The sequence below is a fragment of the Lissotriton helveticus genome, chromosome 11, assembly GCF_964261635.1.
Source record: "Lissotriton helveticus chromosome 11, aLisHel1.1, whole genome shotgun sequence".
Taxonomy (NCBI): domain Eukaryota; kingdom Metazoa; phylum Chordata; class Amphibia; order Caudata; family Salamandridae; genus Lissotriton; species Lissotriton helveticus.
The window spans coordinates 839,509,294-839,522,954 of NC_136072.1; the positions used below are offsets into that span (position 1 = coordinate 839,509,294).

Genomic DNA, 13,661 nt, shown 5'->3' on the forward strand with positions numbered 1-13,661 from the left:
TCGGCTAGAAGAGTGGGTGAATTGCAGGCTCTCACCATTCAGGAACCTTTTCTCCAGTTTAAAAAGGGTACAGTGATTCTGCGCACCAACCCAAGGTTCATACCGAAAGTGCCTTCAGACTTTCATTTGAATGAGCCGGTCTTGCTCAAAACTTTTTTCCCTCATCCTACTAATCCGGCAGAAAAGGCACTCCACTCACTGGACATTCAGAGGTGCTTGAAATTCTACCTCAAACGTACTAAGGACTTCAGGAAGTCTCCACAACTATTTGTGGCTTTTAGTGGTCCTTGTAAGGGGTTTCCCATTTCCAAGCAGGGGATTGCTCATTGGAATACCAGCGCTATCCAGTATTGTCACAGAGCAGCGGGTAAGCCCCTGGAAGGACGGGTCTGTGCTCACTCCACGAGGACGATTTCTTCTTCGGCAGCCCTCTTTGCCGGAGTTCCTATCCGGGAGATCTGCAGGGCAGCGACCTGGAGCAGTACTCATACATTTGCAAAGCATTACTGCCTGGATTTTGCAACGATGAGTGACACAGCAGTGGGCCAGGCAGTCCTGAGGAACCTCTTTGAGTAGCGGTGAGCTTTCCCTTTCATCCCTCCCATGTTACTGTTTTTTCAGCTCATGTACATTTTTTAACCTCATGTCTCTATATTTTCTATGGTTTCTGAGAATGTTGATTGACCATTGAAATTGTCATTATGCTACACGTACTATTGCTTTGTTCTTGATTTTATAATGATCTTGGTTCCAAAAATGTGCTGATAACTGCTAGCTACTCCGATACAAGCATGGGAATCTATGAAAATTCCAATACTGGAGTAAAAAAACAAGCTACTTACATGTAACTTTGGTTCTCCAGTATTGGAAACTTTCATAGATTCCCATGCGACCCACCCTCCTCCCCTGGGAAAGCTCAGCCTCTAGTACCTTCAGTGGTGGGCTTACACAACGGCTACGAAAATCTGAGGTTCTGAGCTTCTCTCAAGAGGGTTTTAAGGTGGTGGGGCTAATCTGATTGGTTCTTCACTTTATTTGGTCTCTTTTACAAAAAGAGGTGGATTGGTTGCAAAACAAGAATAGGCCTAGTTTCTGTTTTGTAAATGGTTTCTATTGCTATTTTATGTGAACCGGGGACTTTCATTACGACGGGGAATGATAATCTATGAAAGTTTCCAATACTGTAGAACCAAAGCTACAGGTTAGTAACTTGTTTTCTTCAATGCCATGTTTTTCAGAATACATCTATGGAAATTAGGTTTTGAAGAGTATCTTAAAGTTACAGGTTTTAGTGACATTGAATAAATATTATTTTGAAATGATGAATCCAAAGGTCATGGCATATTGGAAACAGTAAATACAAGTGGTAGTGGTTTACAGTGTCAAGACACAATTTGAGATTGCCACTGAGGATTTTTTTTAAATATGAGAATATTCAACGATTGTTGCATCTCGTGAGGTGTGTCAAAGTTAACTGGTGTGTCATTGAAATCTCTACCTATGAATCTTCAGGTTCTAGAAAGGAAACAGTAATGTATTTTGTGATAGATTTTTCATAAGTTAAGTGAATTCAGTACACACAGAAAGAATTGTTTGCTCTTTTGTTTATTGTTTTAAAGTTTAAATGTGCTTGTTGAGCATCACGTAAACACTGATTTGTAAATTTTAATCTGTAAGCAGCAGGCCATTACATTTTTAGCTTCATATGTTAGAAAATGTGAATTTCTTAAAGCTTCCAATATTGTCTCTCATGTCCACAACACCAGGTATGTGGTGATCAACATATGAGCTAATATACCCCACCCCATATCCACTAACAAAAAATCAGTGTGAGGTTCCATAGCTGTGTACTGGGCTACAAGGTTGAACGCAAAGCTCCTTAAGGTCACAGCACCCCAAGGTGAGTTGATATATCCTTTTAACACACAGTATGTGTTATTTTATTCCTTATAATACATGGTTGCTCATCACTCTCCTTAGTATCTTATTAAATGTTTGACACTGAGCAAGAGAGTTACAATAACAGTAGCTTTATTTATGTTGTGTCATTTAGGAATACAGGTGATACAGCAGCAACCTTAAAGGACATTCAGGCCATCTTTGCAGTCATGTTGTATATTTTATTTCCTACCATTGGGAGTTGTCTCAATTGTGATCTGACTTAACCCCTTTTTTGTTTTTTCATGCCAGGAGCACTGCTTGAATTTTGTGGTGAAGGAGTCCCACTATAATCAGGTTATTATGATGAAGGAGTTTGAGAGTCTGTCTGCACCTCTGATTGTGGAAATTGTCCGTCGGAAGCAGCAGCCCCCAGTGCGGGTGCACTCTGACCAGCCAGTGGACATCGGTAATTCTCTATTTTATTATCTCTAAACAATATTTGTTGCGTAAAGCAGAGAATGTGACGTTTGATGGCTTTTATAGTACAAATGAGGACACAAGCCCGCTTACAACACCTTCATAGGTATCCATAAACCTGGAGAAAACCTATTGGTGTCCAGAGAGCAACATTGTTTGTTGTCAAATGTTTAGTATGGCAAGAAGTATTGTCTGTTATTGTTACAGTTTCAGGTAAGTCGGTTAATTTGTATCGTAGGAGATGGAATCTTCGACTTCTTTGAGCAGTGAATAATTTATATACTCCACTAACAGGTCATTGACAAAAAAAACAGTAGACTTTCATTCAAGGATTATATCTTGATTAGGCTAAAACATTGTTAAAGTTGCATGCTTTCAGGTCCTCAGGCATTTATCTTAAATATTATTAAAAAGATGTTTATGATGTAAGAAAATTGCATTTTGAAATTCAAAGTAGTCTGTGTACAGGAAAGAGAGCAAGGTGTTGTTCTTGCATGCTGTTGTCCGAAGTTATGTTAGAAATTGCCTGCAGGGAAATGTGTAAGAAATGTAGATTGGCCTATTATTTACACATTATCACATGACATGCTACTCTTTTCGTGCTTGACCAGGAGACTACATTTCAGATATACCCAGGCTCCAAAATATTAAAATAGCTTTTGAAAAAGGCCATATAAAAGTAAAAAATACATATACGAAAACAAAAACAATTATGCCCTTCACTTCTGCTTAACATTCTCGAACTGACAATGTTTAAGTTCATTGAGAGGAGCGCTTCTCTCATGGGGGATTCAGAAAAGGGGGTGGTGATGAACAGAGTGTCTGAATTAAGCAGACCACTCTTACCCAGTCCAAAGATCAGGGCTTGATCCATCACCGTTATTTAGCTCACTGCCCCATCCCAGCTCAGAACCTGGCTATATGCAAATTAGTCTGTCCCTGGCCCAGTGCATCATGGGAACAGGGCAGACCAAACTACCAAGCCAATTCTTCACCAGAAAGGAGACAAGCTTCCGGGGACCGGTTTCTGCCATTTCAGGCGTCGTCGGCCCGGCTTGCTTGAATCCTGATGGAGCAGTGAGCAAGGGACTCATGTCTGAGTATACCCTTCCACGCTTATGGTGGACAAAATGATTCAGAAAAGGGGGTGGTGATGAACAGAGTGTCTGAATTAAGCAGACCACTCTTACCCAGTCTCTCTCATGGGGGAGCGTCCCTTTTGTGCACTACCGAATTCCAAATGGAGGACGATATTCACATTATTTGTAATAACCAACTTTGTTCAGTTTTGAAATTTCCAAAGTGTATTCTTCCGTCTTGAATTTACTCATTCATGTATGCATTCAGTATGCATCCAATATGAATTACTTCCTGTGAATACATCAATGTTGTATGTACGTAACAGGATTGATCATCACTCTTAGTAAATCATCCCAATGCATTTTGGGCTTGTATTAGCCCTTCATCAGGGGATACGTTCCTGAAAGAACAAGTCACATGAAATAAGAACGCCTGCTATGGTGTGGAAGTGGACCATCACCAGCTGTTAGTGCCCTGTGACTTTGTGTGGTATGCATCGCATCAAATAACATATTATGTGTGTTAATTAAACTTGTGGTGATCATTTAACTAGTATTGCCACGATTAACTGTCGTTAAACAGTGTAAAGGGCGCATATACCACTATTATTAATACCACCAGTGATGTGAGACGAGTTGTGCAGTAGGTGTGCTGGGGTAATGGCAATTAATGCCTAACGATACAGTAGAAAGCATATTTGAATTCTGCTGCTAAATTGTACAGATTTAACCACAGAGAACGCATGTGGATGAATAATGGCCATCCACAGGACGTGGTTTCTTGAATCCACGTCTCCTCGTAAGTCGTACTATTTTTATTATCAATGTAGGATCGATACAATGTTAGAGACTCCGCTTACGAGCCGTTATCTATGCACAGCATGCAACGTGACATTTAATGACAGCACTGTAGCTCACCTTTGTTACAACCAGGCACAATCGGGGGTATTCGTAACCAGACACCCATGCGATGTTAGAGACTTCGCTCATGAGCATGCCATGCAGAGTTTAATCTCACTACCTATAGGAAAGTTGGAACTGCTTTCATGGCTACTCCCACTTTTTGCTTGATGTAATGCGGTTTCTGACTAGTCCGACTGGGATCTGCTAATCAGGACCCCAGTCTCTGTGCCTTCTCCCCAAAATTGGTTTGGTAAATACTTGGGGACATCCCAGATTGGACACTGGTGTACACTTATCAGTCCCTAGTATATGGTACTAAGGTACCCATGGCATAGGTACACCAGGGGACCCACATAGGCTGAAGCATGCATTATGCCATCCATGGGAGTCCACTCAATTTACAACTACAGGTCTGCCATTGCAGCCTACTAAGCTGATGCTAGCACCACTTACGAACGATATAGGTTAACCTATATCTAGAGTCACTACACTTAAAACGTTTGTCACCCCTAAGGCAAGCCTTACACCCCTGAAGGCAGGGTGTTTGATTCATGCCCCTGCATGATCAAGACACCCCTACAGCCCATGGAGTACATTCTCATGGGTTGTAAGTATAGAGGGGCACCGCATCATTACGCAGTGACCATCTCGAAACTGGCTGCAACTAATCTGATCATGTTTTGTATCAAACATGTTGGAATCATTCCCTCATACTGTAAACTGTGTGAGAGGTATGATTCCAGCACCGTAAAGCTCCTCTGGGAGGCCCTCAGTGCTCCCAGTATTAGTCTTCTAGACCCGGACAGCAAGCTAGGGCTGCTGCCGGCCAGAGACCCGTTTCTGTCCTTCTGCTGCTGATCCAAGCTCGGGCAGGGAAAGGCAGAACAATAGGTATCCTGTCACAGGGAGGTGTGACCAACACCCAGACAGGATTTAGTGTACTGGAGTAAGGTGGGAGCGCTTGCCAGGGCCACATAGTCTGCATGCCGGGCACAATTGGTGCCCTCCATGCATAGTACAGTTCAGGGAGTAGTTGGCTCCCACTCTAGTTCGAACCGGGACAAAGACTGGGGAATATGCTCCCCCTTGTCCAGCCCCCCTTAGCGAGGTCCCCCTGTATCGTTCCAACCCTTTCCTTAGGATACCTAAGGGCTTGCCTGAAGGTGGATCCCTAGATTCGTCATGGGCCAAGATACAATTCCGACACCATTTCTTCCACCATCTGGGCACTCTGACTTCGCTCTGGACATCAAGGCTGCAGCCGGGAAGACTTCTGCTGCTCCTGATCTCTTTGCCCTGCTCGTCTGCTGCAACGTCTGTGCCTGTGCCCCATACAGGAACCAAGGCCTGTGGGCATCCAAGACACCTGATGGAATCTCCCTTGAAGTGAAGGAGTCACTTCCCTGCATCTGCAGGCACCAAAACTAAGCTAACCGGTCTGCTGATCCTGAGCTTCCACGGACTCCAAAAGGATCAGCAACACAGGTGGTGGTTCTTCACATCCTTTGATACCTGCCCTGTCCTCTCACCAAGTTTGAGGCCAGTATCCCTTGTGGGAGCCGCAATAACTGAGCCCACTGTGCACTGCGTCGACTTGCAGTTGCAATGGCTAGTTGGCTTCCTTCCAACAAGATCTTCGGGCTCCAAGTAGCCCCAACCTCAAGCATCTCCAGTGACAAAGATCTTCATCCTCCCCACATCTACTTGCTTTACGGGCTTGCGTCATTAATGAGCTGCTCGAGGTCCTCTTGCGACTCAGGTGCCTCTGGCCTGTGGGTCCTAATGAGAGTCATCTTCGTATTCTTTGATTTCCCTTGATTGCTCGGGCCTGCCCTGACTTCCCTGCTTGTGTTGAATCACCTGGACCTTGCTGGTCCCGATTCTGCACCCTGTTCGCTTTCCCCCGTTGTTTGCTGTTGCCAAAGCATGTTGGTGCTCCCGACAGACACCGACCCCTCGACATCCGACGTAGGACATCTCGCGAACGGCTCCTGGTCTTCCACAGCTTCGCCTGGTTCTCACAGCTGCAGCTCCAAGGTTATTGTGAACTCTCCTGCAGCACCCGACATTGGTGGCTATTTGTCTTCTGTATCTCCTGGGCACTTCCAAGTGACATAGACTCTGTGCCCTGTGCTTTCAGGTACTTCTCGACTTGAATCCACCTTTGGTTTCCACCGGACACTTTCTCCCTCTCCAGCAGCCGCCTCTTCCTGAAGTCCTCCATTGGGTTCAACAGCGATTTCCGATGCCACTTCACACCTGTGCACCCGGCTCCCCTGCGGCAGATATCCTGGTTCCTAAGGTATACACGGATGGGGTGGCTCTCCAACCTTCTGTCTTCCGCTGGGTTTTTTCAGGCTCCACTGGGAAGGGTCCTTCTTCTTTAAAATTGCAACCGCGACTTACTTAATAATATCGCGGTCGTGTTCCCACTCTGCACGCGGCCTCCATGGGGCTCCTGGTTATTTACCTTGGGTGGTTCCTTGTGTCCCAGGCACCTCTACATCTTCTGGATGTAGTCTTGACTCGAGTCATCATTCGCATTGCACTATTTTTAGACTATGGTTTGGTCCCCTCCTGGAGACCAAACCACCTTGACCCCCGTGAAAAACACATCCACAAGAGATTGCTTAAGGAATACATAGCCGCTGTGCTGGGAGAAAAGAAATCCCACTTTACTAAGATCACCACCTCTCTTCGCTCCCCTCGGGAGATTTTCAAAATTGTGAACTCCCTGTGTGCCCTTCAATCCCCTGACCCCATTGAGGCCTCACAGGACCTTTGCAATCAAATCTCTACCTATTTCCATGAGAAAATCACGAACATCTACTCGGGTCTAGAAGCTCTTTATCATGATCTAGGGCCCCCCTCTGTCTTGGAGACTCCTTCACCAGCTGTCACCTCCATTTCACCTCAGGGGGGGTTATCTCACTAACTTCCCTCTGCTTACCTTAGAACAAATCAATCCGCTTCTGGATAACCTGAAGTCTGGATCTCCTCTTGACCTCTGCCCTCTTAAAATTTTCAAAGAATGCAGGGATGTCCTACTTCCACCCTTTCTAGAGGTGATCAATCAAGCTATTCGTGAGGGAGTTTACCCGAAACCTTGGAAATTGGCCATCGTCAAGCCCCTCCTTGAGAAACCCACCTTAGATCCTGGCATTCTTAAAAAATGTCACCCCATTTCCCTGCTCCCTGCCCCAGCGAAAATTTTAGAAACTCACTTAAACACCCATTTGAGCACCTTTTTAGATCATGCCATCCTACTTGACCCGTCCCAACACGGCTTTCGTAAAGCCCATAGCACCGAGTCCGCCCTGACAATTGTCTCCAATAACAAACGTGCGAAGGTCGACAGTGGCCAGACTACCCTGCTGGTCCTGCTCGACCTCACTGCCGCATTCGACACTCTGTCCCCTGGCATTTTGGCTGGGCGCCTGCGGGAAATAGGAGTGGACGGACTGGCGCGTAGCCTTCTAACATCGTTTTTGACTCAGCGCGAACAAAGGGTCAAGTTGGGCGATCATCTCTCCCCTGTCAAGCGTGTGCAGTGTGGGGTTCCTCAGGGCTCGTCCCTGAGCCCCACACGCTTTAATATCTATGTAACACCTTTGGCCAGGCTTGTCAGATCCTTTGGTCTGGAAGTCGTATCCTACGCTGACGATACCCAGATCATGGTCTCCATCTCACATACCGCTGACATCACTGCCCTTAATTTTAAAGCCTGTATGACGGCAGTTGCGGAGTGGATGGTAAGAAACTACCTCAAACTTAACGGGGAGAAAACGGAGGTGATCATCTTTGGAGGAAAGCAGGAGATTTGGTCGGCGGACTGGTGGCCCCCTGCCCTCGGTGCCTGCCCCACACCCACCCAGTCCGCTCGGAATCTGGGCGCTATCTTTGACTCCTCACTCTCTTTCGACAAGCAGGTCAGCAGAACGGCCTCAACCTGCTGCGGGGTTCTGCGAATTTTGAGGAAAATCGCACATTACCTCTCTATCGAAGCCCGTAAACAAGTTACGGTAGCCCTTATAGCCTCCCGCCTGGACTATTGTAATGCTCTTTATCTAGAAATTACCAAACAACTTGTCCAGCGCCTCCTAATTGTGCAAAACGTAGCCGCGAGGTTCGTTTTTGATGCTCCTAGGCGTTCTTCAGGCTTAGCCATTAGGAAAGATCTGCATTGGCTTCCCATGCAAGCTAGGATTGACTTCAAGGCCTTATGCCTCACTCATCGTGCCCTTTGTGAGCTCGGGCGGAAGACATCAGTTCTCTTGTGTCCCTTTATGTCCCTGGTAGGACCCTCCGTTCCGCGAACAAAAACCTTCTTGCTGTTCCCAGAGTTCTGAAGGCAAGATGGGACGGGAGGGCTTTCTTCTCCCTTGTCCCTAGGATGTGGAACGCCCTTCCTGCTGAACTCAGGGATCAATCCTCTCATTCCCAGTTCCGGAAGGCTTTGAAGACCTGGCTCTTCAGTGAAGCCTACCCCTAGCCGGTATTACTCCTCATTTATCACTCAGCCTTTTCTTTCCATCTGCAGCGCCTTGACGCCTTCGGGCAAAGTTGCGCTATATGAGGCCCTAATCATTCATCCACTGTGTGTTACGTACTACTTACCGGTTTCTATTGAAAAGTATTGTGTGCCTTGTGTGTATCTCCAGCTAGGAGATACCTGTATGTATTAGTGAGTGTTATATAATAAATACACTGAGTGGTTCTTTTTCACTTAATCTATATCAATAAGATTATGTTCTTGAAAAACAAGCTGCTTTACACTTCTTCTGGATTAAGCCTGAAGGCTGCTCTCTACAGCTACCACTTAGAGAGCTTTCTAAGGTTGTCTAACACCACTAAAATCACCATAAGGGTTGTCTGGATTGGTGCAGGGTGCCCACTTACATAAGTGTACACCATATACTAAGATAGCTTCTCACATTGTTGTGCAGCGGTTGAGATTCAAGCCTGAATTGTTTTACCAGATAATCTTGATGTGGATTAATTGAAAAAACATCACTAATCCTAGGCACATATAATACAGATTAGAATAAGTAAGTTCTACTGAACGTAGGGTTGGGTAGTTAAGGGTCTTGCACAACCCTTTCTCCAACCTCAGAGAGTTTAGTTTTCACTAGGTTAGGTAGGTGCAACACCTCACTACACCTAGAGTCATATCTTTAGTTGGGGATACCAGTGTACCCAAGTCTGCTAAGTACAGTGGTCTAAAGTTCCAGGAACTAAGGACCCAGTGTAGTCTTAGAAAGATAACTACAGGTGTCAACCCCACCATTAATCTGCTCTCAGAGCTGTTACACAAGGATGATAGACATCTTGTGAGGGCAGAAGAACAGGAAAATATGGGTGGGGATACTCCTGAAGTGGGAGCTTTATGAACCCTTCCAGGAGGATTCAAATGATTCAACCCGCCCAGCTTTGATCCCTCAGGGTACAGTACAAAAGGTTCCATTAGATTTCAATGTATCTAATAGCTCCCACAGTTTTTTTGTGTGCTACATGGCAGTTAATACATATACTGTCCCCCACCATGAATCCCTGTTCAGTTTAATATTCTGTTCCCTCCTTGTGCACCCTAATGTGTAGTGCAATGCATGAATTAATAAAGAAAAACACCAGAAAAATGTGTGAAAAGATATGGAGTGCCTCACGGAAGTAACACCATGGGAGTCCACTGGTAGGTTCTCACCAGTGGGCTCATGTTCTCATCATTAGCACTACCATATCAAAAACAAGAACAAAAGAAGATAATGTGCAATTATAGTGAAAGAAATAATGCACCAATAGTGAAGATGCTGGTGCTGCAAGTACTAGGAGGTATCTCCCTAGTGCATGTAAGAACTGACTCAAAATAAGGTGGACCTTGAAGCTTTAGACCACGTTATTTGGAATTAAAAACAAGCTACACCTACACTTTTATTCTATGCCGTGAGGTTGCTCACATTAAAAGACACCCTGTTGCCTTCTATCTCCGTAGAGGGCCAACATGGTTCATTGCCTCAAAATATATTTAGTGGTACTGCGCTTGGAACCAGATCTCAATGCCTTATTCACTGATCTACCGGTGTTCGCTTATACCAGAAGCAAAAACTTAGGAGAGATTCTCAAAACAGACAGAATCCAGAACATCACAGCAAAAGGAACTAGACCATGCATGAATTACAACAATTGTAAAAATATCATAAAAGGGAACACTTTAACACATCCAATGAAAGGCTACAACATCAGACTGACGGCGTCAGCTACATGCGACACGTCCAACGTGATATATTTACTAAAATGCCCATGTGGCAAAGTCTACGTGGGAAAAACTGAACGAAAAATTAAAGTTCTCATCAACGAACATAAGTCAAATATAAGAACACGTAATGTGAAATCTACCATGGTGATGCACTTTATGGAAGAACATCACTGAAATTTATGATTCTAGAAGTCATCGAACAAATGGAAGGCAGGGATAACAATAAACACCTACTGCGTCGTGAAAACTTTTGGGTATGCAAATTGAATTCAGGCAAGCCCAACGGGTTAAATGATCGTATAGAACTGGCTTGTTATTTCTAATGTTATTTCTAATATTACAATGGACTGTCACAGTAGCCACATGTTCTGTGTTTATGGTACATAGGTGGTATGATGAAACTATATACATTACTTTAAGAATGAACATCTCAGTACATCTGATATAGGCCAGCACCTTCTCACACTTGGCCACCGTTCCTATCCACTCATTCAATAGCCAGCACAATCTTACACCCGTTTTTTCCGTATCATTCGGGTTCCACTCGTCATTATATTCGTTTTTTAAATCCATAATTTTTTTAAATCGTGTCCGCGACATTTCTCACTAAGTTCCCCGTGATGTATTTATTACAAATCCGTCCGATTTATCTTCACCTAAATCTTATACGAGTCTGTTCTCTCACACCAGTCTGTTTTCTCCCCGTACCGTTTTAGGACGTCATGTCACATGACGCCCGTTATCCAATACGCGCTAAATGTCCTATATCAACACAGAAACGCCAGTCTTATTCGGCATCGTAAAACACAGAAGACGCTGCCACATCGACTTCCTAGTAAGTTCTCCAAGCCACGTTAGCTTCATTATTGAACACTATGGTTTATTTTTGAAACGTTTTTATAGCTGACGGTTTGCGTTTTGACTTCTAGATCCGAGTAGTACTTCAGCGACGCGCTCGGTGCAAGTGTTACATCACGTTTTTTAGCACCTTAGACACTCGCTATGTTACACAAGCTAACATTGGAATATAATTTATGATACACACAGGTAATTTTTCACCATGCACCAGGGGTCACAAGGTGGTTGACTTTAAAGTAATAAAGATTGACATTACTGTTAATAAAATATGTGCTATGATTTTCATGTTGTAGAAATGCTCCCGGAAGAAGGGCTATTCGCCCGAAATGCATAGGAGCTACCTGAGTTCATGTGGAAATTGATTGAAAAGCATGCATAAGAAATTATGAAAACTTCTGAAAAAGCATTTGAATGTTAAGAAAATGATGGACAATCATAACATTATATATATGGTTTAACAAGCAAAATTTACTGTGGAGTCATTATTATAGGAACCCAAAAGAGTGCCCAAAGGCATGCCACCAATTTGTTTTGGGAGCACTTCATTGTTCTAAGACAAGACGTCATAAGGACGGAGGACGTCACCAGTGGAGCACCTAACTCATCCAATTAATCTTTTTCAAGCTTACAAGTTGGAACAATCTAAAGGCTGTGCACCAGCATCTTTATTTATAAATCAGTTTTCCTATAGGCGCCATCTTGGAATTCCTTCAATGTCCTTTATTCTCTTACACACCAGAACTTTACTCTATTTGAAAGGTGTGTCAAAGTACAACAATGCATAGTTTTCATAAGTGTGTGTCAAGAATGCATATTGATTCGCACTGCCGTGTAAACAGCTCTTTAGTTTTATACCTATGCGAAGCTTCGTGAGTGCTGCCATAGTATTTACTTTTCTCATGGGCAGGTGTATAGCGCCAATATCTTGTTACCTGCCCTATCTGGTGATTCCTGTTGTGGACAGCCCATTAAGTATGTAATTTATGAATTCATTTTATTTAATTGCATTAACTTTATTTGTTATAGGCTTAATGTAATATCCCCAACAGCCTGGGGTTGTCAATAAAGTTATTTCACATATCTGATCAAAAAAGAGGGGGAGACAAAGCTTATAAAATGGCCAGCAGTGCTCATATAATCAGATTGATACAAAAGGGGGTGGTGATGGACGGAGCATCTGAACCAATCAAACACTCACACCCAGTCAAAAGATCTGGGTTTAATCCATCACCGTTCTTTAGCCCACTCTGCCACCCCAGTTCAGACATGGCCATATGCAAATCAGTCTGACCCTGTGCCTCATGGGAACAGTCCATCCCGAACTGCCAAGCCATGCTCACTTTGCCACTGGATTCAAGCAAGCCGGGCTGAAGACGGCTGTAATGCCAGAAACTGGTCCTCGGAAGCTTTTTTTCTGGTCAGACTGATTTGCATATAGCCATGTCTGAACTGGGGTGGCAAAGTGGGCTAAAGAACGGTGATGGATTAAACCCAGATCTTTTGACTGGGTGTGAGTGTTTGATTGGTTCAGATGCTCCGTCCATCACCACCCCCTTTTGTACCGCTTTTGGCCACCATAAGTGTGGCAGGGTATGCTCAGACGTGAGTCCCTTGCTCACTTTGCCACTGGATTCAAGCAAGCCGGGCTGAAGACGACTGTAATGCCAGAAACCGGTCCTCGGAAGCTTGTTTCCGGTCCAGAGAAGGCATGGCTTGGCAGTTCGGGCTGGACTGTTCCCATGAGGCACAGGGTCAGACTGATTTGCATATAGCCATGTCTGAACTGGCGTGGCAAAGTGGGCTAAAGAACGGTGATGGATTAAACCCAGATCTTTTGACTGGGTGTGAGTGTTTGATTGGTTCAGATGCTCCGGCCATCACCACCCCCTTTTGTACCGCATATAATCAGATGGCTGATATGTATCCTTTATCCCATCTGTCTGTAGGCATGATTCACCATCAAGAACACAAAAGAACGCTCCTACTAATCTCTGAGGGAGTATTCATTGTAGCTGTATCATATTCAATCCTTCTCAACTGTAGGTTTATAGATTTATGTACCAATACGGTTCTTGTTTTTGATATGGTGGTGCTAATGATGAGAACCTGAGCCCACTGGTGAGAACCTACCAGTGGACTCCCATGGTGTTACTTCCGTGAGGCACTCCATATCTTTTCACACATTTTTCTGGTGTTTTTCTTTTTTCTTT

General features: G+C 44.3%; 1 protein-coding gene across 2 annotated transcripts in view; it reads left to right on the forward strand.

The window, feature by feature from the left end:
• The window catches only part of LZTR1 (leucine zipper like post translational regulator 1), a 212,254-nt gene that overhangs the window by 134,358 nt on the left and 64,235 nt on the right, over nucleotides 1-13,661 (forward strand). For both annotated transcript variants that reach the window (XM_078667052.1, XM_078667051.1), the window contains one exon: nucleotides 2,191-2,347. In XM_078667052.1, coding sequence (XP_078523178.1) covers nucleotides 2,191-2,347 — 157 coding nt within the window. The remainder of the gene's footprint in view (nucleotides 1-2,190; nucleotides 2,348-13,661) is intronic.